General features: G+C 46.8%; 3 protein-coding genes and 1 long non-coding RNA gene across 13 annotated transcripts in view; 2 read left to right on the top strand and 2 right to left on the bottom strand.

Moving 5' to 3' along the window:
* Positions 1-10,260, bottom strand: part of PACS2 (phosphofurin acidic cluster sorting protein 2) — a 52,626-nt gene extending 42,366 nt beyond the window's left edge. For 7 of the 10 annotated variants that reach the window (XR_014222296.1, XR_014222297.1, XM_082234281.1 and 4 more), the window contains exons 1-8: positions 10,103-10,260; positions 8,278-8,365; positions 6,668-6,757; positions 5,059-5,184; positions 4,636-4,798; positions 3,998-4,071; positions 3,241-3,321; positions 27-86 (exon numbers count right to left, since the gene is read on the bottom strand). Coding sequence is in view for 8 of the 10 variants with exons in the window: in XM_082234281.1 (XP_082090407.1) it covers positions 27-86; positions 3,241-3,321; positions 3,998-4,071; positions 4,636-4,798; positions 5,059-5,184; positions 6,668-6,757; positions 8,278-8,365; positions 10,103-10,236 (816 nt within the window). In the remaining 2 variants the exon portion in view is untranslated. The remainder of the gene's footprint in view (positions 1-26; positions 87-3,240; positions 3,322-3,997; positions 4,072-4,635; positions 4,799-5,058; positions 5,185-6,667; positions 6,758-8,277; positions 8,366-10,102) is intronic. The other 3 variants (XM_082234280.1, XM_082234282.1, XM_082234284.1) reach the window with 2 other exon arrangements.
* The window catches only part of LOC309538954, a 67,855-nt gene that overhangs the window by 42,366 nt on the left and 295 nt on the right, over positions 1-25,194 (bottom strand). The gene's annotated exons all lie outside the window — the stretch shown is intronic.
* On the top strand, positions 13,305-20,522 carry SEC22B (SEC22 homolog B, vesicle trafficking protein). The gene is made up of 5 exons (XM_082234682.1): positions 13,305-13,464; positions 14,037-14,146; positions 14,320-14,480; positions 15,374-15,520; positions 19,071-20,522. The coding sequence occupies exons 1-5, from the start codon at positions 13,390-13,392 to the stop codon at positions 19,223-19,225; spliced, it is 648 nt and encodes a 215-aa protein (XP_082090808.1). The 5' UTR covers positions 13,305-13,389; the 3' UTR covers positions 19,226-20,522.
* ALOX5 (arachidonate 5-lipoxygenase) overlaps positions 24,432-25,194 on the top strand; it is a 32,963-nt gene continuing 32,200 nt past the window's right edge. The window contains exon 1 of the mRNA XM_082234401.1: positions 24,432-24,612. Within this exon, the coding sequence (XP_082090527.1) occupies positions 24,463-24,612 (150 nt within the window). The 5' untranslated portion in view covers positions 24,432-24,462. The remainder of the gene's footprint in view (positions 24,613-25,194) is intronic.

Here is a 25,194-nt window from a genome sequence, read left to right as displayed (position 1 = left end):
GGAGACAGCAACCACAGACAGCTTACCTCGTCAGATACTTTAAATCGTCTCAACAGGGCCACTACTTTTTGCTTGAAGTTTTGCTGCTGTAAAGGTAAATGACTGCAATCAGTACAACACTACAGCACACAATCTCTGTGTGTCGAAGCACAGCGCCACGACAAACCATGCACCATTTATTCTCAGTCAATAAGTGCAAATAGCTTACAAAAGACAGGCCACGGCTGTTGCTCATTCATCTGAGGCACTGTTTAAATTCCATCCCAACTAGGAATTGGGCCAGAATTTCCGGTTCAGCTAGGACAGCCAGTTCCAGATCCATACTGGAAAGAGCGTGCAAACTGATGTCTCTGTGTTGGCAGAGATGTCTCATATTCCTCTAGTGCAATGACATAGCTGGCCACTCATTGCCCTGGAGGCCTGAGGACAAGCCCACAGAGGTCTAGCACAATCTCCCTTGTTTTGCTATTTGTTTGTGCTTGGATTCCACCATTCACTTTGCAGTTTTAGTGGAGTAGGATTAAATAATTCCTGATAAGTAACTTTTTTTTCACTTTTTTGCTGAGAAGCCAATGAGCTCTTCTCACTCCTGATCTCCAATCACGTATATTCAACCCTAGAACTCTTTGCCACTAGAAATGTCTAACAGAGGTCTAATGTTGTATTAGTTTGTTAGGAACAGTTAGCTCTGCGTTTCATCCAAAGCCAGCTCCATTAACACAAATCTTTAACATATTTTTTTTTTTTACTCTTAACACAAGATTAAAAACAAGTAATTACAGAAAACGGAGACTTTTTTAATCAGAACACAGTTTCCCACAAACTGACTCTGCAACAAAATCTGCAATCCATGGCACATAGATGATGTCTGAAGAATATAGGTTTTATTTTTGCATGGGGACATGGCACTAAGTTATCCCTCTACATGTCTGAGTGTCTACCCCAAATAATTAATAAATAAATTCCAAAACAATTGGAGTGCACATAAATATAAATGCTAGCCTGCTAGCAATGTGTATGGGAGGAGAAAGAGGATTCAACACAATGGATCAGCCACAGAGCTCCCTTGCCAGGGGCCTTGTATAAAGAACACAAATCCCGCCAGGGACAAAGATTTAAGACGTACCTGGGTGAGAAATACTCTTGTCAAGCCTCCGGGGGGGGGGGGGAGAAAGGGCCATGCAACAAGGGCAGCCAGAGGCATATACAGAGTACAGAAACACTTGTGCCTCTTGGTATAGAATGTAGTTGGGAAGCAAGAAGAAGAAGAGTTTGGATTTGATATCCCGCTTTAGCACTCCCCTTCAAGAGTCTCAAAGCGGCAAATATTCTCCTTTCCCTTCCTCCCCCACAGCAAACACTCTGTGAGGTGAGTGGGGCTGAGAGACTTCAAAGAAGCGTGACTGGCCCAAGGTCACCCAGCAGCTGCAGGTGGAGGAGAGGGGAATCGAACTCGGTTCCCCAGATTACGAGTCCACCGCTCTTAACCACTACACCACACTGGCTCTCAAGCAAGAGGCAGGACTTCAAGCCCCGCCAAGTGAAAGAGGGGAATGGCTTTTATATGCTTGTGAAAATACCATTTGTGTCAAAGGCATAAAAGAAGGAGATCCTAACTTGAACCCATACAGCAAATGCAACGCAACAGCTCCCTAAGCCAGTGCTGGATTTGCATATAAGCTAAACAAGCTATAGCTTAGGGTCCCATTCTCTTGGGGGCCCCCCCAAAAAAAATAAAGGAAAAAACTGGATGTACATTTCCAAAATATAAGACAAAAAACAAATAAAATAAAACCTACATACAGCAACAGTGTTTTGTGTTGGTGTAGGCTCCTTTTGGTATGTGCGAATGGCTTTAGATACCTATTAGGTCCATAAATTACCATATAGCATATATTCAACACAAAAAACAGCGACAAGTTGTTGTTGACAAAGGACAGCTGGACATATAAAGGGCTCCATTACCTTCAGTAGTTGAGGGCCTCATGAAACCTAAATCCAGCCCTGCCCTAAGCCACTCGGCTGTAAGAACAGATATTAATCAAATACATGATGGGGGATTTCTCTTTCCCCCAAGTCCAAGATCCAGTCTTAAGGTACCAGAAGTAGCATGGTTGCAGAAGAAACTCTAGCCTGTGAGAACAGTCATGTTTTTGTTTTGCTTTTTCCAGGCTGGAGGCCTGTACTTCAAATCCAGGCCACAGGCCGGTAGTTGTCTCCATGTATCCAGATGTGTCAGAGTGTGAGCCAAGACTCATCAAGCCCACGGACCTAAGCTCAAAAACCTTTCTTTGGAACGCTGAATGCTCCCCTGAATGTGCCCTATAGACAGAAAAGGTGCAAAGGGCACCTTGTTATCTCCATACTCTTTGGAAGGACGAAGCTATTACTGAATCAGTCTCATGTTTAATAAAAATTTCCAGAGGGGTAGGTGTGCTACCCCAGTACCGAGGGCCTTCTGGCGGTTCCCTCGCTGCGAGAAGCCAAATTACAGGGAACCAGGCAGAGGGCCTTCTCGGTAGTGGCGCCTTCCCTGTGGAACACCCTCCCACCAGATGTCAAAGAGAACAACAACTACCAGACTTTTAGAAGACATCTGAAGGCAGCCTTGTTTAGGGAAGCTTTTAATGTTTTATAGGCTATTGTATTTTAATATTTTGTTGGAAGCCGCCCAGAGTGGCTGGGGAAACCTAGCCAGATGGCCGGGGTATAAACAATAAATTTATTATTATTACTATTATTATTATTATTATTATTATTATTATTATTATTATTATTAAAGCAGGACACGACATGTGCCTCAAATTATCAGACTTGGCTATGAAGCACCCCAAATGACCTTGGGTCAATCGCTCCGACCTAGCCCCCCTTCAAGGCAATGGCAGATGAAATGAGAGGGGGCAATTTTTGTATGCCCTCTTGGGTTCCTTGGAAGAAGGTCAGAACAAAAAGGCAATCTCAGTCCACCAAAACAAAGGTTTCCTCTGCTTACATTACTCCCCTGTCATGCATGCAACCACCCGAGTCACTTTGAGCTGCTTATTACTTGTTATAATGCTGTTCTGTATGCATTACACTCAAAGCGGTTCACAACAAAGCATGACAAAACAAAAATATGAATACAACTACTGTGGCTTTGTATTCGTCCAAACCTCATGCCATATCTAGTCCACTCTTTCACTCTGGGCAGACACTTGGCCCCAATCCACATCAATGTTAGTAAAATTAATTTCCACCAACCCTGGTTATGGATGCTGTTCTTACTATCGATCTCCACTGCTTCTTTGGCTTTCCCAACTCATACTCATCATCATCCAAATCCTGAAGAAAAAGAAACGTTTGTTATGATCATCAACAAAGGTCAAATGAGGGGAATAGGGGTGTTACAACATCAAGGCAGATGGAATGCCTTGCAAGCGTTTTTTTTAATTAATTAAAATGTATGCAAACATACACTAAGCTGTCCCAACGGTTAACAGATTTAAGGCAAACAGATCCTACAACACTAATTCTGTTACCACGCCAGCAGCAGCAACGAGCCCAATTCAAAGTGCTGGTTTTGACATAAACCCCTTTAAAGCTCAGCACCTCGATATCTTCTGGATATGGACCAGAGGAACCTAGCAAGACCTTCAGATCTTCATTGGAGACCCAGGTTGCTTCTTTGAGGGTGATTCAGAGGATCAACTTCCTTAGAATCAACCATCAAGGAGCATCAACGACCAACTGAAGGAGTGGACTAGGGATTTCAAAGGATTGCCAGCAACGAGGGACAAGAAAAATTTCCCCAAGTCATAAGAAAACCATTTGGATCCAACATCTTGTGGGCTGGGAAATCCTAATAAGTCCTTCAGTTTCTCTTTGAAGCTGCTCTTCTAGTAGGCTATCAAGTGGCTAAATGTTTTGAATAAAATAAATGAATGAAATAATCAGGTCTGCTCCCTTGCATTTATGACTTTTAAGATAATTACAAAGGGCTTATTTGCTTAGACAATACCTGGCCCTGAACTGCGTCATCACTGGCTTCTTGTTCTGAAGAGAAGCTTTCATATTCCTCTTCGGAATAGTTGTCTGAAAGAAGAATGATACAGAAGCAATTGGATTATGCTCTTACTAAAAACAACAACTGCACATTGGTTTAAAGGCAAACCAGGAAGAAAACTGCAAGGGCCGTTATGGCAATTTCACAGTTGTTGTTTTCTGGTCTTCTGGTTTTAATCTTCTTATTAAAACCATCTGAAGACGGCAAAGTCAGGAACTGCAAGAGTTGGGGGGGGAAGTTTTGGGGAAACTTCGATCCTGGCCTTTACTCAGTTCTAGCAGAGTGAAAGCAGTCTGCGTACAATTTGGACTGAATTCAGAGAATGATGCTACTCAAGTTATGGTACTCTCTCTTGAAAATGGAAGGTCCTAGAGAAGGAGATTGGGATACAATTGCAAATACAAAAGAGGAAGTCCAAAGAAAAAATATGGTTGACATTAAGAAATAACAATAGCAATTATGGAACCTATCTTGGACTTTTTGTGGGGGAAAGAAATGAAAGATTCTGAGACATCTTGACTTAAAAGAAATATTGTTTAACAGAAAGTGGAAAAGATGGATATTAGCATGGACTTTTACAGTTCTGGAGATACCTGCAGACTTGATTTTCTGGCTCATGTGTATAGCACTGTCTTCTTGGTCTATTGGTTGGCTGGACAGTGAGAAGATCCATATCTCTGCTACTTTGACTGCAGTTTCCTTGATGCTGCTGAAAAGGTTCAAAACTTGGCCTCCTTCTTTTGGGTGCTGCAACACCTATGAGACACAATGTCTGAGAGAGAGCGTGCTTACAAGTTAACACCCTATTTCTTACCCACTTTATGTTTGGTGTCAGAAAACTGGGGTTGGCTTTTACGGCCCAAGTCCCCAAGTCCCTACAAGTCCGCTATCAGTCAGAGATAAACACAACATCTGAAAGAACCTTAGCAATGCTTTTGCAATGCAACCTTACAGAAGACCAGAAAAAAGTATGTTAACACCCTTTATATTAGTGACCTATATAGAGGGGCACCTACCTCCACCATGTTCACAGATCCCATTGCCAAAGTTTTGTAACCCAGAATTGTTCTGTTTTTATACCGTTTCCTCCTCTGAAGCATGATCTGAAGTTTGTTGCCTTCTCTTTTCAAGAAATGAGGATACTGCAAATAAAACATGTAAAGGTTTAATAATAATAATAATAATAATAATAATAATAATAATAATAATAATAATAATTTATTTATACCCCGCCCTTCCCAGTTTAAAAACCGGGCTCAGGGCGGCTAACAGCAAATAAAACCATTGATTAAAATGTGACTTAAAAACAGTATAAAACAGCATAAAATACAACATAAAATGCAGCATCAATATCAATAAAATTCTAAAATTCAGGGGTCATACTAGGGCTAATTGGCCAAGTTGGTCCTACTAGGGCCAGCAAGGAGACCAGGGAAGAATTTAAATGTGGAGTCCCAGAAGGGGTTTCTTCATAGAAGAGGAAAGAGGAAAAGGAAACAGAGGATCAGGCTAATTCAAATTGAAGGCCAGGTGGAATAGCTCTGTCTTACAGGCCCTGTGGAAGGAGATCAAGTCCTGCAGGGCCCTGGTCTTGTGGGACAGAGCATTCCACCGGGTCAGAGTCGGCACTGAAAAAGCCCTGGCCCTGGAGGAGGATGGTCTGGCTTCCTTAGGGCCCAGGACTTTCAAGCTATTATTATTCATGGACCTTAGGGTCCTCTGCGGGACATACCAGGAGAGGCGGTCCCATAAGTACGAGGGTCCTAGGCTGCATAAACAGGAGGATATTAACGTCACCTTCTCAAGGAAGCACCTGGAAAGGCTGTCAAGTGGCCTCTAAGAACCCTGAGATGAATGACACTAGACTTTAATATTATTAGACCCTTCACAGAAAGAAGAATTGGGCAAGGAACAAGCCTAAAACACAGAATCTCTTGAAAAAGCAACATATTGTTACTTTTATTGGCTGGTTTTGTACCATATCGAACCACAGCTACTGGGATATAGTGCTGCTAAATAATACTGCACAGGAATTTGATGGAAGAGGTTGGGAGATGAATCAGCAGCCATAAATGAAAGCTGTTTCTCCACCTATAAAGAAATAAAAAAAGTGGATCCCACTCTCCTAAAGAGTAGACAGAGTACTTTGTATCCTGATCAGACTGGATGATAAATTAGTTCACTAATTTATTAATTACATTTACATCCCACCTTTCCTTATCTAACAAGCATTTTGTTTAGAATATAGGGCTCATTTGTTCTTGCAACCACCGATAAAAACTTTGCCCCTGCTAGTTGTTGTTATTATTATTATTATTATTATTATTATTATTATTATTATTAAACTGGTAGGCTGTTTGGAAGGGTTGCCTATTCGAATGTTTGTCTGGATTTTAGCCTGTGTTTCATTTGTTTGTGCCGAAGGCCGAAGAAGGCTGGAACCCCTGCTCTTAATTCTTCCTACCTATCCCAAGGCAAGCTTCTAGTCTCTTCCACCTCTACAATGCCGTGGGAAATCAGAGGAAGCAACGAGTCATTTTTTCATTTCGGTTTTTAAAAATATGTCCTAAATTAAGTTGCTTACAGTAAGGGGGAGGAGGGAAATATTAAGGATTCCTACATTACCTGCAGGGAAAAGCTCAGAGCAAGCTCTGTTTCTACGTGCCCACTAGAATGCAGCATAATTTCATGAGACCGCAATATTCGTTTTGAACCCTGCACAGAAAAAGGAAAACAGATCAGCTATTGTTAGTCAATAAATACAGATTTGTAGAAAGTGCCACTACAGACCAGGGAAGGGCAACGGCGGCTTCCAGCTGTTGTTTGATGACCTCTTCCACTGTCCGTGACTATTGGCCATACTGGCCACAACAGCTGCAGAGGCACTGACACACACCCCCACACTCTTCCCACAGACTAATGTCCAAGTTAATGCAATTACTGGGGTATCAAGGGCCAGAACACACGGAAACACCATTTACCTTCCCACAACAGTGGTACCTATTTATCTATTATTATTATTATTATTATTATTATTATTATTACCCCACCCATCTGGCTGGGCTTCCCCAGCCACTCTGGGTGGCTTCCAACAAAATATTAAAATACAGTAATGCATCAAACATTAAAAGCTTCCCTAAAGAGAGTTGCCTTCAGATGTCTTCTAAAAGTCTGGTAGTTGTTGTTCTCTTTGACATCTGGTGGGAGGGTGTTCCACAGGACGGGTGCCACTACCGAGAAGGCCCTCTGCCTGGTTCCCTGTAACTTGGTTACTTGCACTGGCATGCTTTCGAACTGCTAGGTTGGCAGGAGCTGGGACAGAGCAACGGGAGCTGACCCCGTCATGCGAATTCGAACCGCTGACCTTCCGATCCGCAATCCCAAGAGCAGGCATAGGCAAACTCAGCCCTCTAGATGCTTTTGGGACTGCAATTCCCATCATCCCTGACCACTGGTCCTGTTAACTGGGGATCATGGGAGTTGTAGTCCCAAAACATCTGGAGGGCCGAGTTTGCCTATGCCTGCCCAAGAGGCTCATTAGACCACATCGCCGCCACCAGGGCCGTCTTTAGCATATGCGCTGGCGGGATGCAAAGATCCACCCAGCGCCCCCAAATTTAGTTAACTTTGCATGCACGGCGCCGTTGAGAATGACATGCGCCGTCGTTGAGTCTGAGAAGCGCCGCCATTGTGAATGACAAACACCACCGCTGGCGCGGCGCGGCTTTGGTAAGTGAGCACACAAAGTCGAAAGTCCTTTAGTGAAACAGTAGGTATACATTTCGGTAATACCTAGGTATATATGTATTTTGTTTTTCTAGCTTGATCAAAATTATTTATTATTTCATAACAGGTAGATAGTTAAGAGCTTAGGCAGCGGGTGACCCGCACCTCTTGCACTCCCAGGTAAAGACGTCCCTGAGCGTTCCTTTCATGAACGGCATAACACCTAGTTAAGAGTATGTGAACAGCTTTGTTTCAAGAATTAAGATGTACAATTCCCAAAAGGCAATGATATAAATTAGCATCAATTCTGTATCAATAGATTTTCAGTACCCATTTGTAGCACAGTATATTAATGAAACCGTTTTTTCTCACTAATAAATCACACAACTCCCCCAAAATAGTATATTACAATAGTATAATAAATCACACAACTCCCAATAAATAGTATATTAGCAGCTCAATTGTAAAGCACCTCATTAGCTTATTATACCCAGCGAGGCTTGCATTACCTGCATTTTGACTGCAATTACCACAGAAATGAGATCTTTATCCAATTCTTTCAATACAATCAGTTTCTTCAAAGTCAAGCTGCACAACCTGCAAATTAAAAACGAAACAAAACCTGTGATATTGGGGGGAAATAACTTAGGGATTGGGGAACTGGGCCAAAACCAAAAATCAATTTCACGATTTAATATCATCAGCAAACAGGGTTACTGCACTGACCACCCCTAACTCTAGACTGTTTATGAAAGAGCTAAAAAGCACAGGTTGCTATATTGATCCCTGTGGGACTCCACTTTCTATTATCCATTTATCCCTGCTTCCTGATTCCTTCTTGTTCCATGCCTGCTAAGCTTATTGACTCAGCAAGGTATTTTTTTCAGAAGGTTGTGGTTTTTTTTAATGTCCAAGTGCACTGGGTCACCTGGGTCACCTCTATTATGAATGGCCACTATTTTTGGCTAGCTGACAATGACGGCTTAGTCACCCGAACCTCACTCACCATCTGGATGAGAAAGGAGAGGAGCAATAAGGACCATGACAGGAGGCCAGTCCTTCCAGAAGCGAGAGGCAGAGAAGCAGCACTCACTGTGGTCACCCACGGCGATGCCCACAACTGGAGGTAGCCATAGAGCGTGTTGTCCCTGATGGTGCATTTCCCCATGATTTATGTTAAGTGTCGAATTAATATGTTTAATTTCATAATGTGAAGATCTAAGGATGTTAATGTTTAAGTTAAATTTTACAAGAACTGTGATTTGGAAAACCGCTAAAAGGATATGCAACGAAATTCAACCAAGGGGAAGCGAGGAAGTCACTTAACAAGGTTAATAAGTGTAATTTTCAATAAGGTTATGATTTATGTTTGTTTGCCTTATGTGTTTGTTTATAATGTTGTGAAAACCAATTTTAAAAATGGGGGGGGGGGTGCATTTTCCAGAGGAGCAGATAAGTTTGAAATGAGCTGCTTCAGGGACCTCCAGGGGGACAGTTGAATTTCATACCAGTTTCAGAGCAATCAAGGGTCGTTTCCTATTGCAGCACCGGGGAGATCTTCCCCATGCACAGACCAGAGAGCAGCCAGAAAGGAAGAAGCATGAGAGAGCATCTGATCACCACCCTCTCTCTTGGTCTGCGGGCCAAACTACATGTCACCTTAACTGCCGTGAACGCAGCTGCTGACATGCTCCCTTTTTTTGCTATATAAATGGCAGCGGCGGGGGAAGCCGGAGCATCCCTCCTTCTCCCTTCTGCAGCCGGACAAAAAGGGCTCTTTGCTTTCCGAAGGAGGCCTCTGCCGATGTCAGCAGCAGTTTGCCTTGCAATGCAAAGAGCGAGGAAGCGAGCTGGGCAGGGAGAGGGGAAGGCTTCCAACCAGTGGCGTAGCGTGGGTTGTCAGCACCCGGGGCAAGGCAAGTAATTTGCGCCCCCTAACCCGTGGATTTTAGTAGGGGCAGAGAGCTGCAAGTGCGAGCGCCCCCCCCCCAGATGGTGCGGCCGGCCCCCCTGCATCCCCCACGCTACGCCACTGCCAGTGGCATAGCGTGGGGGGTGCAGGGGGGGCTGGCCGCACCAGGCGCAACATCTGGGGTTAGGGGGTTAGGGGGCGCAAATCCACGGGTTAGGGGGCGCAAATTACTTGCCTTGCCCCGGGTGCTGACAACCCACGCTACGCCACTGGCCACTGCTTCCAACCCCCAGGCTGCCAGTCCCAGGCTTTTCCCGCAGGGTATCCCCGTAAGGCGCGGCGCCCGGCTGCGTTCACACGACCACCGCGCCGGCCCCGAGGCGGAGCCCCGACGGGGCGAGCGCCGGGGAGGAGGGACTCACCTGGGGACGCAGCTGGGGCCGGAGCCGTCCACCTCCCAGGCCGCGAACAGGTTCATGGGCAGCGGGCCGCCCGGCGCCGCCGCCACCACCCCGCCCGGGGGGCTGCCCGGACGCCCGCGCGCTTCGGCCGCCATGGCTGGGTCCTGGCCGAGGGGATGCAGCGAGCGGCTCGCCTCTCCGGCCGCCACGGCCCTTCCGCGCCGGCGCAGCAGCCGCGGACCTTCGCCCGGGACGCGCGTGACCGGTCGCGGGGGGAGGGGCGCCGGGAGGGTGACGTCACAAGAGAGCCCCCCCTTCCTCCTGCCCCTCCGAGACGGGAGGGAGGGAGGGAGGCGGGCGGCGGCGCTGGTTCCGCCGCAGTGCCAGAGGAGCAGAGGGACCACTGCTGCTGCTGCTGCTGCTGCATCTCGCTCCGCGGGTCTCCCTTCCCTGCGAGACGCCCTTGCGGGATGCAGGGAGGGAGTCGCAAACGCCGCCCCGATGCCGCCTTTGGTTTTTGCACTCGGGGAGCTCAGGTGCCCGGCCTCCTTGGCTTCCCCGTATTGTATGCCGTGCAAAAAAATATATAAAAAAAAAGAAAAGCACTGTAAACTGAAAAACACATCCGCGAGTTTTATTTATTTTTTATTGGTTTTCACAACATTTTAAACAAACACATAAGACAAACCTAAATCATAGCCTTAATGAAAATTTCACTTATTAACATTGTTAAGTGACTTCCTCGCTTCCCCTTGGTTGAGTTTCATTGCATGTCCTTTTAACGGTTTTCCAAATCACAGTTCTTATAAAATAAACATTAACATCCTTAGATCTTCACCTTATGAAATTAAACATATTAATTCATCACTTAACATAAATAAAATCCTAAGGCAATTAAGTATATGCAAGCTGTTTTCAGTTAAATTAACTTAACATATTTAACTAAGTAATCATGAAATTTAATCCACTCTTCCTGCTCCTCCTCCTCCTTCTGGTCGCGGACTCTTCCCGTTAGGTCGGCTAGCTCTGAAAAATCCATCATTTTCATCTGCCATTCTTCTATCCGTGAGTTTTAAGTGCCCCGTGAAGGTTCAGCCAAGGACTGCCTCTTGCATCTAGGAAAAGCGAGCGCAACTCTGGACCACTGAGCGCCGGATCTTGCTGAAACGGAATTCTTTGCATGCACCCGATTTTTGCAGCAAAAATGCCAACTCTTTGCTGCATCCTGACCAAGGAGGAAGCACATTTCCCGCTCATCCTCTTCACTGCACGCATCTGCGAAGTGCTAAACACCCACGAAGTGTCTTTTGCACCCTTTCAAAATCAGCTTTTCCCTTTTCTTGTGAGGAATCCTATTTGGAATAAGGGAATTTCCCTTTTAAAAAAGGGAAACGTTGACAGCTATGTTCGAGGGTTCCCCACTGCTCAGCGGGCAGGAGGCTGGACTGAGTGGCCCTTTGGCCGGAGCAAAGGGTCCCTCGGCTTATGTCTGCTTGAAGCACACCGACCCGACCTCCCTTGTCCCTTTCCCGACTGCTCCATCATAACATTGACATCTTTATTTGTTTCTGCCTTTTCCCCCTGGCAGGCACTCCAGGCGGCTTACAGGCACCTCGTCCCCGCTGCTTGCCGAGCCGCCTTCCTCCCATAGCTGTCAACCGTCCCTTATTCGGCGGGAAACTCCCTTATCCCAGTGCCGTGTCCCGCTGCTGTCCCTTACTGATGATGTCCCTTAAATTTCCCGGGTTTCATGCTCGGGAGGGAAGCAGCAGCTTGGGGTCCTCCACCTTGAGAGAGAGCGCACACATCTCTCCCTTTTCCCCCTCAGGGGTGCATCGTGAGGAGACGGGTGGCGGTGGGCGGGCAGGCAACCCCTCTTGCGAGACTTCAGCCGCGCTGCCAGGGGAAGCCGGAGGCAGCAGTGGCGGCAGCGGCTGAGGAGGCGGACTGAGGGAGGAGGAAGAGGAGGGGATGGGGAGGGACGCAGAAGGGTGGCACTTCAGCGGCCACCGCGGCGCCGCAACCGCCTCACGCTGGGCTCACGGGCGGGGAAGGGCCGATGGAACTCCTTGCACCAGGACTACGGCAGCCCCAACGTGTGTGGGAAAATGATTGCTTGTACATAAGAGCATGAGCAGAGTTCTTATTATTGCAGAGTGATTTTACAGCACGAGATATTGCTAAGAGCATGATGAGCACGTGAACACCTCATGCTAGACTAAATGATTGGCTCACGTAGCATAGGACTCTCTTTGTCTGTGGGCAGGGGCAAGGTTGCATTCCTTTTGATTGTTACTTTGTTGAGTACGAGACAGAACAAACGCTGTGCTGGAGGAGAGAGGATGAATTATTTTTACTGCACACAATAAACATTGCATGGCTGAAGCCAAAGCTTTTTCTTCAAGTCATCTTGGTGTGAGACTGATTATTTCGGATGTCGAGCAGGTTCTCGACAAACGTGCTGCTTAGCATCCCCTCCAACCAGTGCAGCATCTTAATGTAGTGATTTCCCCCTCTGCATCCCTTTCATAACTCTATTTTTATAAATCATTTGTCCATCCATCGTTCAAATTTTTACTACAAGTTTTCCGTCAATCCTACCAATGTATGTAACTCCTTCCAATAGCTTTTCTAATAAATTATAAACTTTCCCTATTCTATATTAAAGAGGTCCTCTTCCTGGTTTCTAATTCTGCCTGTAAGCTTTGCCATCTCGACGTCGTTCATCAGTTTTGTCTGCCCCTCTTCGGAGTGGTAGACCCTTAGGATCATCAGTCCAACCCCCTGCAAAACACAGTCAGTCGCAGCCAAAGCAGCATGGCTCCATCAGTGCCGGATTTCTGTATAAGCCAAGCCGAAATCCCTTATTTTGGCTGCTGATCCCTTATTTTCGAGGCTGCTGGTCCCTTATTTTCAAATCTGTAAATTGACAGCTATGCTCCCTCCCCGCGACCCGCCTGCTTTCGGCTGCTCCCCCCCCCCGCCCGCTTCCCAGCCCAGCCCGGCGCTGCTGCAGCAGGGAGTTCCAAGGCTCCCCACGCAGAGCGGGAGGATTGGGCGCTGGGGGCCGTGCGCGCCGTCCTTTCCCCGGCGCCACGGAGAAGCCGACGGCCACAGGGAAGCGGGAGGGCAGCAGCGGAACCCGAGCTCCGGGGGCGCCGCGTTCCGCCCGGGCCTTTAAACCGACCGGACCGGAAGTGGGCCGGAGCATTTCCCCCCACGAACCCGGAAGTTCCCATTCGCCTTCCGGCCAGCTCCGCTGTGTGGGCCGTGGCGCAGCGGCAGCCGCGGGTGCGAGGCAGGCGGCCATGGTGCTCCTCACCGTCATCGCGCGGGTGGCCGACGGGCTTCCTCTGGCCGCCTCCATGCAGGAAGACGAGCAGGTGAGCGGCGGCCGGGCCAAGCCAGGCCTCCACCTCCTGCTCCCGGGACTCCGGGCGCGGCTACTCGGAAGCAGGAGCCCTGCGCGATCCTGGCTCCAAAGGCGCCGCCTCCGTCGGTCCGCTGGCGATGTCGGCCTCGGGGCTCCCCGCCAGGCCTGCCTGGGAGGTCCGCGGTAGCTGGGCGGGCCCGGCCGAGAATGGCCCTCCTGGCTCCTGAAGTCCAGGGCCGGATGAATCTGCTTCTCTTCCCACCCCCCCCCCACCGCAAGAGAGAGCCCCCAACCCCCATCTAAGAGATGAGGCAGGCAGGGACAGCCTTCCTTCTTTTGCTCTGAATATTTTGCTTTCCTAGAAGAACATATTGTGGGGGCTGGGAATCCTGAGCTGAAATTTCGGGGGTCCAGCTGGGTGCCTTTTCTGTTACAGTCTAGCAGCAGAAGGGGAAGCATGTGGGTTTGGTTATTCTTGACCCAGTTCCTGTTGGCTCAGTGACTGACACTTTGCTCTGAGCAAAGGCCAGTGCTTTGTCAGCCTGTTGGAGCTTTGCATTAAAGATTTGTGTTGTTTTGTAGTCTGGTAGAGACCTGCAGCAGTACCAGAGCCAAGCCAAACAGCTGTTCCGGAAGCTCAATGAACAGTCTCCGACCAGGTGCACCTTGGAAGCAGGAGCCATGACTTTTCAGTAAGTACAACAAAAACTCCGGTGCAGAGGCTCAGTAGGGAGTTGTAGACCATATGCTGGATTAGGGGTTGCTAGAGAAGATGATTGCTCTGTGTCTTTAGGGAAAATTTGGGAAAGATGGAAGTTGGTTTGCTGTCAAGCTAACATCCGACCTGTTGTATCTTCTTTTGCAGTTACATCATTGAGAGAGGGGTGTGTTACCTGGTGTTGTGTGAAGCTGCCTTCCCCAAAAAGCTGGCCTTTGCATACCTGGAAGATTTGCACTCAGAATTCGATGAGCAGCATGGAAAGAAGGTCCCAACGGTGTCCAGGCCCTATTCTTTCATTGAGTTTGGTGAGGTTCTTCCCCTTCCTCATCAGGCAAAGGCCTGCCTGCAAGGTTCCTTTAGTAGTCCTGATGGCGGCTTCTCCTCCTTGTGCCATCCCTAGTTCTCCCTCCTGGAAAGTTTCTTGCATTAGCACAGTCCTTTAAAAAATAATAATTCCTGTCCTCTAAAAAGACCCCAGAGACTGGATCCTCCCAGAAGCTTTACAGAATATCAGGTCAGATTATGCAAATATCCCTTTCCCTCTGACATTCTTTGTTCTTGGGTGATCTGTGTCATCTGAGTTGCTCTGAGCCCGGCCTTGGCTGGGGAGGGCGGGGTATAAATAAAATTATTTTTTTTATTATTATTTTATTATTATTATCTCTTATAAACACTCTTGTACTTAGGACCATGAGAGTTTCCGAATGCTTGCCACCATGGTTGCTCAACCTTAATAGGAAAATTATGGACTATATTACATGTGATGCTGCAACCATCATTAAGTTGCACATCTGTGTTACACAAAAACACCTATTTAGCAATAGGTGAATGTGAGTTCCAGTTTTCATAAGTATCTCAGTGCACAGGGAGAGTAGATTTAACCCTTCCTAACTGTTACCACAGTGACAATTCCCATCCCACCCTATTATTAGCTTTAGAAGAAAATGCTCTAAAGCATGCCAATGGAGCTAACAGTCTTGGGGAGCCAATTCTCATTAGGACCATGATTGTGGATACAAGGGTTAAACCTCCTCTCCCTGAATGCCACTGTCACAATGAAAATTGCCACCAAAAAGGACAATTGATGGACAACCAAGACTGGCCACATGTGTGGAACTGATAAATAAATGACATAAATTAGCTGTTGGACACTGAAGGGAAAAGAGGCTAATTCATGAGCAGCTACCTCTTATTTCAGATACTTATATCCAGAAAACCAAGAAACTATATATTGACAGTCGTGCAAGAAGAAACCTTGGCTCCATCAACACAGAGTTGCAGGATGTACAGAGAATCATGGTAGCTAACATTGAAGAAGTTCTACAACGAGGCGAGGCACTTTCAGGTACGGTGACTGTTGCATGCACAAGGTGCTCTGCCTTTTTATGGGATGATCAGGTGTGATCAGGTGTGATTGTAGCCTATGCAGTAGGAATGAGGGAAGCTGTGGCAAGCTGCTTTGTGCGATATAACACACCCTGTCTGCACATGCGCTTTCCCTACATTAAGATATTCAACAGGTGCTTTATTACGGGGCCCCACACCATTGGAATTGCACTAAGTGGCTACTTTCTCCCTTGTGGTGCTCTAAGATGGAATGTGTTCCAGCTCTGATGTTGCTTTGATGTCATGTCATAAATATTCAAATGACTCTTTTTATGTAGGCTCACCCCCCCCCCCCCATTTTGTGGCTTGCCCTGTGATTTTTTGGTAAAGGGTGGGACATAAATAAAATAAATAAATGTGAACACTTTTTTAATATATCCAGGCTTCATAAATGTTTGTTTATACATGTTTTATATTTACTCACGATTTTATGCTGCTCTTACATATTTTTTTCCTGCTTCTACAGCATTATCTGTATATGTTAACTGCTTTTATTCTGATTTGCTTTGCTTTATTAAGTCGCCTGGAAACGTGCTTAAAGGGTGTAGTAGAATACCAGGAATAATTTCTATCATGTCATGCACCATAGCAAGCATGATAATTTCCAGCCTTAGCCAGGCAAAAACCTGTTGACCCCTGTTCCCCAAAACTCTGCTAGTGGTGCTCCAGCAGTCATCTCTGCTCTGGTTTCTCATCTCCATCCCCATTCAACAAATCTTTATTCTTCTCCTTAGAATTAAAGCACCCTACAGCTTTGCCCTGTACTAGTGTACTAGTCAATGACATGTTGTGCCCTATGATCTTCCCCAAACTTGACTGCACTCTTCTAGTGTCTTAAAGTCTCCTACTCTTTTCTGTTCTCTCACGATCCCTTGTACCTTTAGCTCTCCCCCATAACACCTGGGTGTTACTACTGATTTCTTTTTCTTTAAATCATAGAGTTGGAAGGGACCCTAAGGGTCATCTAGTCCAACCCCCTGCAGTTCAGAAATATCAGCTAAAACATCCATGACAGATGGCCATCCAACATCTGCTTAAAAACATCCAGTGAAGGAGAGTCCACCACCCTTTGAGGTGGGTTCCACTGGCAAACAGCTCTTACCATCAGAAAGCTCTTCCTGATTTGTCAGAATCTCCTTTCTTGTTCAGGACCTACCCTTTGGAGCAGGAGAAAACAAGCTCCATCTTCCATGTGGCAGTTCTTTAGTTATTTGAAAATGGCTATCCTATCTCCTCAGTCTCCTCTTTTGCAGGCTAAACCTACCCAGCTCCCTCAACCATTCTTCATAAGGCTTGGTTTCGAAATCCTTCGTCATATTGATCATCCCTTATTTCCAGTTAAATTAGGCCTAAATATATGTATCTTCTTTTGCTTGCTTTCTTCCCCTGTTACCATTGCATATCCCATTCTTCATCTTTTTTTTTTCTTTTGTTCATCATGCTTAAATTATAAGATCCTCAGAACAGAGATCTGCCTTTTCTGATTTTGCCCTAAAGCCAAAGCAGGCAGAATGTCCATCTCAATTGTATGTTGAACAAGCTGGCTTGTTTATGGTAGGTATCTTCATACCTCATTGCTTCAGCAATGGGACCTGGCCTGGAACCATGCCTAACTTGGCAGTGGTTGCAGTAGTCACCCATCACTTGGGCAAATGGTATAGCACCTTTCTTCTCTGTGATGGAGCTCCAGCTCTGTAGCTTCTGCTTCTCCGCCTCTGTAGCTTTTGCTTCATACTTGTCAAAATTTCTTGCTTCCTCTTTTGTTTGAGCAGCAATTGAGCAGTTCAGATGTGAACTTCTACAGTTTGCCATTACGTGTCCCACCCCAGACCCAAAATGTGGGAGGTACATTATTGTAGAATTCAGGGCAGTTTTTGAAAGTCTGACAAACTGTTCTTCCACTTGCTGTGCCCATAATATGTGTGTCCAGCTTCTCTTTTAATGGAGAAGTGGGGCTTACTTCCAAGGGCTCAGGAAAAGAAGGGGATGGGGGGTGGCAGCAGCAGGGGAGGCGGTGAGCAGGTGATGAGTTATTACAGTAGTTGGATCTTGGTATATAAATATTTGGGGCATGTATCCCACAGAATACAGTGGTGCCTCGCAAGACGGAAAACTTGCTAGACGAAAGAGTTTTCCATTTTGGAGGTGCTTCACAAAACGAATTTCCTATGGGCTTGCTTCGCAAGACGACAATGTCTTGCGAGTTCCTGCGGGTTTTTTTTCCTTTTCCCCCTTTTTCTAAGCCGCTAAGCCGCTTATCAGCTGATCCGATCAGCAGATAAGCCGCTAATAGCGCTAATCCGCTAATCCGTCAATGGGCTTGCTTTGCAAGACGAAAAAACATCACAGAACGGATTCTTTTCGTCTTGCGAGGCACCACTGTACAAGAACTGAAAGTCTGTGAGGGGGGTTACTTGCAAGGAGTTACAGAAAGGGTAGGGGACAGCCGGAGGTCCTCATAAATGGCAGGTGCACAGGCTGTTACATAGGCAGACATCCATTGATTCGGAAAAAAAATTGACTGGTTTATTCAGAGGGTTGCATTGCAGAGAAAGAATGCAGTTTTGCATGCTTCTGACATGAGTTTAGGATGCACAGTTCGCATTCAGTTTACACGTTAAAAATGATACACCAGAGCTCATGGGGAATAATAAACTCAGAACAGTGACTAACAGTATTAGCTATTGATTGGGACACTTTTGAAAGAGAAACATACACATCACATATTGACCAAATCTTTGCTGTAACACAATTCAAAAGTTGTAAGGGAAGATGGTTTCGCTCTGTCCTCATTCATCCTGCCAATAGCAGCTTCTGAATTCCATGACTTCCCAGGCAGTGCCTCAGTTTCTCAGCTAGTACTTCCACCACCTTATCGCCGCAACGTCAGCATTCTAGAAACCAATGAGAAGTTTTTAATAAACTCTTGCTTGGGTCCTAAGATACATTAACCTACGGGAATAAATGGAAGGACAGTTTCCCTCCCTTTCCCCACTTGCAGCTGCTTGTGACCCCTCTGAAAACCTTTGCAGAAAGTGGGGTGGGAGCATCCTTCAAATCAATAGAGGAAGGATGGGAGAAGACACATCCCTTTTGTGAACTTCCTTTACTTACCTTAGAATCCAAACCTGACTATGGGCTGTCCCCCCCCCCATGTCCCCTCCTACGTTCTTCCCACATCCCTCCTACGAGGGAGTCCCACATCCCTCCAGAAAGACTTTTCAGAGGAAGGGTGGCTGCTGGAATAAATGTAAGCCACTTTCTATAACGAAAAGCAAACTTTTTGATTAACAGCAGATAATAGACACTGGGTGCTAGACAGAAACTGCCATCTTCCTGTAATTTTTCCAGCAAGGAAAATGAAAAAGTCTGCTCTTAGGTCAGACTGAAGCCAGTAGGTTTGGGCCTTTAATTTGAAACATATCATGAATATATGGCAATGCGATATAAATACATAACTGCACACCTACAAATACTAAAGTGTCTTATTATTTGTTCTTTTGAAACAGCTTTGGATTCCAAGGCAAACAATCTGTCCAGTTTGTCGAAGAAATATCGCCAGGATGCAAAATATTTGAACATGCGTTCCACCTATGCCAAGCTTGCGGCTGTCGCCGTGTTCTTTATCATGTTGATTGTCTATGTGAGGTTCTGGTGGCTTTGAGAGGTTTCCAGGCACCAAAGAGGGACAGCTAGTAACACAGCAGATGCATAGTTGCAAGATGCCAAGATCACCGGAATGTACATTAGAAGCCCCAAATGGGATGACTGTATAGTGAGAATTGCTGCTACTTTCCGGTGAATCTTAATTCCCAAATGTCAAAGCTTCCTGGGTTTTCTTTTGCACTTAGAAGACATGAAATTTGTCCATCCCACTAGCAGCACGATTTCCATCCCTAATGTGAGAGGGAAGTCCTGAGTTGGCTTATCAGGCTGATTCACAGCTTTCGCGTTGATGCTGCAGTAGACACCCCTTTCCCTGTAAATGATCCCAGCCCTCATAGTAAAGGGACTCTAATGAACATTCCTGGTGCTAGTAATATTTTCTTAAGGGTCTGGATCTTGCTACTTGTGCAGAAATTCCTGTTTAAAGGTTGAGTCTTTACTGTACTTCCGACATACTGACATTATACCATTAATTTCTTAAAACAGGTAGGAAATTCTGGTTCAGTAGACTTCATTATTGCTAGATATATTGAATCATTACACCATTGATTTAGAAAGTAGATAAGAAATTCTGCTTCAGCAGACTTCATTAAGTGCTCAGTATAATGTTGAAATAGTTGTCACAGAATTAAATTACAAGCACGTAATTCATCTTCATCTCAGATAATTCTATGTTTTTAAAACCAACAGCAAGTTCCACATTCTCTGCATATTTTACAGGGAGGGGCTTGGCGTCTCCTGCTTGTTGGGCTTTTCCTCTCTCCTGCAAATGTCACTATTTCTTTTGCTTTGTGCAGTCTGTAAGACAACCTACTATTTGGATCTCGTGGCACACGAAAGGGCTGAAGAAGAGCAGGTCTCTTCCTGAATTCTTGACAGTCTGTGCTTTGAAAAATTAAGCTCCTTTGTCATTCTCTTCTTCACTGTATCTTTGTCTATTTCCCACTTCTGTATAGCAAACCTGTGGAGCAGAAACCGTTAGTGTCCTGAACTTTGGTATCTGTGTCTGAGGACTGCTGACTCTCAGAGGGATGCTATCATGCAGTGTGAAAAGTATTTTCAGATGTGTCTTAAGAGCGAATCTCAAATAAGGAGATAGTAGAACTAATCTCCCATGTGTTCTCAGGCAGCCTGTCTGAGTATTTGCAAGGGGAAGAGAAAAGGAGTTGAAGAGCAGAACACCACATACTATGTTTCCATCAGAGATAATGAAAAGAAAATTGGTTTTTATTTATTTCAATTGGCAAGCGCATTATTACAGCTCTCTCTTAAAAATAAAAGGTGAATTCACAGCATTTTATCGAACAATTTTTAATTTGAAGTTTTGAAGCTCAAGCAGATATATATAACCACCCTTTTTTTGATAGTTAGTAGTTTGGTAGCTCATGGGAATGTTGTAGTGGACATTGGGTTGTATCCAGCTAAAGTAATTACATGACTGAAGGAATGGAATTTGCCCTCCCTGCTCCATCCCCAAACCTGCTCCAGGCCATGTGTGTCTGTGTGTATGTATGTGGATTGATTGATTGATTGATTGATTGATTGATTGACTGCGTACATGCATGCATGCAAGGGGGAGAATAGAGAGGGGGAATTCCATTGTATGAGTAGAATGAATTCCATTCATGCAATGACTTTGTTGGGAACAAGCCAAAGTCTCCTGGGATATCCTTGCTGACAAGCTAGTAAAATGTAATTTGAATAATACCACGGTTAGATGGATCTTCAGCTTTTTAAAACGAATTCCCAAACATCCCTCATTCATGACGGCATCAATGGAAGAAGAATCTCAAGTAGGGTGTCATAGGACTCTCCCTTTGGCCCTGTGCTGTTCAACATCTTTATAAATGACTTGGATGAATAGAGGGGGTGCTTATTTCCCTATGCTACATTTTCGCTGAGAAGCCCCATCTGCCTCTCATTTCACTCTGCAGCACAGTGCAGTAACCACCTTCTTGACAGTTGGACCCACTGTTGGTCTGGTCCACTCATTCTTCTGGAGCCTGTCTTTGCATGCAGGGGAAGTCCCTAAGTCACTGAGGGTTTGAGACCCATCGGCTACCCTCACCTGGTTTAGATGGGCAGTCGAAGCTGTTCCCAAGGTGTGGCCGCTATTGCATGCTGACAGCCTCCAGGAGCCACAGGTGAGAGGTGAGTGCAGGGTGTAGACCAAAGGTGGACAAACTACCCCAGAGAAAGCACAACGTGTCTCCCACCAAAGGTACTAACCTTTCCCTAACACCCCCATACCTGGGAAGCTCGCCCATCTAGGAGAAGGCAAACATACTAAACCTCTTCTGCCTTGTGGCTATACGCATTTGTGAGGATTTGGGTGTAAAAATCCGTACCAGCTGCCTGGTGGGACATCTTTGGAAGAAGAAAAGGCACAAATCTGGAGTGGGGTCCCTAAGACCAGGGGTCAGCAAACCTTTTCTACCAGCAGGCCAGCTAGCTCACTGTCTCTCAAATCTTCTGGTGGGCCGGACTGCACACAGGCACATGTATGCACACACACTGGCAGAGGGGGGCTTCTCTCTCCCCCTCCTCCTGCTTTCCTACTTCCTGGCAGCAGTTGGGAGCTGATGGCGGTGGCAGCGCCTCTCGTTTTTGGGAGAGCATTCCCGGGCGCTGGGGCAGCAGGCACGCCAAGCTCCGGCTGAAGCCTTGCGGCACGCCCACTAGCCCCTCTGTCCATGGCTGCGATGCCATGGCTGCAGAGGAAATTCAGTGTGCCTTCAGATTGGCCAGTGTAGCTGCCCGCCCAGAGGCTTCCGCAGCTTTGGATTGGCTGCAGGAGCTTCCTGGAGCCAATCCGAAGCCGCGCCGGGTTTTCTCAGCGTGCGGGCAGCAAGGCTTCGGATTGGCCAGTGTCGCCACCTGCCCAGAGACATCCGCTGCTTCAGATTGGCTGCGGGATATTCCTGGAGCCAATCCAAAGCAGCCCGTGCACCCATCGCAGGATTCAGTCCCCGTGCAGCGAGATGTCGCCATGCCAGTTCAGCACGGGGACTGACTGGGCAGGAGGCAGGGTCCCTGGGCCTTATCTGGCCCACGGACCTTAGTATGCCAACCCTGCCCTAAGATGGTTGGATGGTACATTGTATACTGCCTTCCAATAGCTCTGGCAACCAAGCTAGTACCAGGTGTCTTGCTCCGTTTTCCTTTTGTCCACATTAGTTTTGTTTAAAAATTGTTTTATTTTTTATTTTGACAAAGTAATAAGAATAAATAAATAAGAATAAAAATGTGCACCGGACTCCTGAGACCATTCCATTGTAACTATCCAACCTCCCAATATTTCAACACCTCTTGGCGATGGTTTGACCCCTTTCTGTACAAATTCTACAATCACCTTCCATATCGCCTCAAAATCATTTCTCCTGCATGTTCCCCATCTTGCCTTAATAGCACATGTTAATTAATAGCTATATCCCAGGCCTCTTTATACCATTTTTCTTTAATAACTCATGCAGCTGTCAATAAATTTGTGAACAAGTCCTTCATAGCCTGTGAACCCTCCACACCATTGTAAATTGATGATAATGGACTTTTGGTCAGCTTTAACCCAGTGATTTCTGTTATCTCCTTAAACACCCTTTGCCCCCCAAAATTGTACATATTTACACCCCCACCACATGTGAACATAATTCCCTGTTTCCTGGCATCCCCTCCAACATAACACTGAATATCCCTTGTTTATTTGATTTAATCTGACTGGTATTAAATACCACCTCCAAACTAATCTATAATTTTATTTTATCCTAATAGACAACATTTTCAAAGTGCGTTTCTTCCACATTTCCCCCCAGATTTGACTATTTGCTATTTATGTTTCTATCCTTTTCAGAATCGACCCCAGCCCTTTAACGTTAATAATAATAATAATAATAATTTATTTATACCCCACCCATCTGGCTGGGTTTCCCCAGCCACTCTGGGGGGCTCTCAATCGAATATTAAAAACACAATACAGCATTAAACATTAAAAACTTCCCTAAACAGGGCTGCCTTCAGATGTCTTTTAAAAGAAGGAGAGTTGCTTATTGCCTTGACATCTGATGGGAGGGCATTCCACAGGGCAGGCGCCACCACCGAGAAGGCCCTCTGCCTGGTTCCCTGTAACCTCACTTCTTGCAGTGAGGGAACCGCCAGAAGGCCCTTGGTGCTGGATCTCAGTGTCCGGGCAGAACGATAGGATGGAGATGCTCCTTCAGGTATACAGGACCGAGGCCATTTAGGGCTTTAAAGGTCAGCACCAACACTTTGAATTGTGCTTGGAAGCGTACTGGGTTGAAATCCTTATTTCGTTATCCATGTGTTGAATGTAGTTCTTAATTTCTGGTCTCATATCTTATGATACTTATCTAACCTGTTACCTATCTCATTCAATCCCACCCCCACCAATTTCTCCCCCCCCCCATTTTTTCTGAGGCATTTCACCTCTCTAATTGGGGGGGGGGGAGAGGCTCCCCTGATCACTGGAGCCACAGTAGAACTTCTCCCATTATATTTGTTCTGTCTTCACACACACAAGGAAAAACAAGGGGGTGTATTGAGGAGATACACCAACCACCCAAGAACATTTGCATTATTTTGCATTTGCATTATTTTGTATACTGTGTGCTGTGGGGAATCATGGAACCAATTTGAAATATACATTAAATCTCCCTTTACAAACGAATAACAACACACACACACGAGGCAGTGAGTCATCGAGGCAGATGTATATCATTTGAATATATTTGCACCCGAGGATGCAAAACAAGACTTAGACGGAACTGGAGGTATAAACCATATCTAGGATCTAGATCTTATATAGAGATATAAACCGTAACTAGGCAATTCCACTGCAGCATTCACACCTGCTGATGCCTCCCAACCTCCGTGTCTGTTTGCTGTGGTTTCCTTCCTCTCTGAGTTCTCGTCTAGAGTTAGAAACCTCTGCAGCGGAATCCCAAACCCCGCTCCCCCCGAAGGATGGCTTGGTCTTGGGGGGCTAAGTTGGAAGAAGGAAAGATGCTCTGCTAGAGCGCCAGCAAAGTTCCTGCCGGAGGAGCCCCTGGACGGGGCGTCCGCGGCCCTTCAGCCCGAGGAGCGGCAGCGCCTGAACTGGCCCCCGACGGCGGCCGCGCCAGCGCCTCCCCTCGGAGCGGGACCTCGCCCTCCTCGGCGGGGCGGCGCCTCCTCGTGCCTGCGCGCAGCCCCGCGACTTCTGCCAGGCTCCTCGGCGCAGCCATGCCGTCCTACTCGGTGACGGTGGCGACGGGCAGCCAGTGGTTCGCGGGCACCGACGACTACGTCTACCTGAGCCTGGTGGGCTCGGGGGGCACGAGCGAGAGGCACCTGCTCGACAAGCCCTTCTACGACGACTTCGAGCGCGGCGCGGTGAGTGAGGGACCGGACGGGACTGGACGGGACGGGAGCGGACGGGGCGCTTCGGCAGCCCGCGCTCTGCTCAGGCTCAGAAACCCGCTGCAGAGCTGCCTGAGAGCCTTCCTTCCACAGAGAGGCATCGAGACGGGGGGCTTCTCCCCCCCCCGCGCTGTTTCTCCCCGTCTAGCAAGCGGGTTCCCCATTTTGTGGCTTCCTACTGACAATGGAAACTTCTGCCCGCTTCCCTTTTACGCCCGTCCTGCACGCCTCGCACCCATCCACCTCTCCGGCGCACCGTTTGGTCCCGGCGCAGCATCTTAGACGTGGCGGGCGGCACTGGCACAGACCAGCTGCAGGGAGCAGAGCCGTCTTTTCCTATTGGGCTTACTGGTGCATTGCACCAGGGCAGTGGCGTAGCGTGGGTTGTCAGCACCCGGGGCAAGGCAAGTAATTTGCGCCCCCTAACCCGTGGATTTGCGCCCCCTAACCCTAACCCCCAGATGTTGTGCCCGGTGCGGCCGCCCCCCCTGCACCCCCCACGCTATGCCACTGCACCAGGGCGCTGGCCTCTCAGGGGCGCCCCAGCGAGTGAGG

This window comes from Podarcis vaucheri (genome assembly GCF_965113315.1).
Source record: "Podarcis vaucheri genome assembly, chromosome: 8".
Lineage (NCBI taxonomy): Eukaryota > Metazoa > Chordata > Lepidosauria > Squamata > Lacertidae > Podarcis > Podarcis vaucheri.
Note: the sequence above shows the minus strand (reverse complement) of the source record. Positions and strands in the feature narration are given on the sequence as shown.

Coding starts and splice junctions, on each gene's coding strand:
- SEC22B (XM_082234682.1), top strand. CDS start 13,390: ATGGTGCTCCTCACCGTCATCGCGCGGGTGGCCGACGGGCTTCCTCTG. Junction 14,481..15,373: donor CTATTCTTTCATTGAGTTTG/GTGAGGTTCTTC, acceptor CTCTTATTTCAG/ATACTTATATCCAGAAAACC. Junction 15,521..19,070: donor ACGAGGCGAGGCACTTTCAG/GTACGGTGACTG, acceptor CTTTTGAAACAG/CTTTGGATTCCAAGGCAAAC.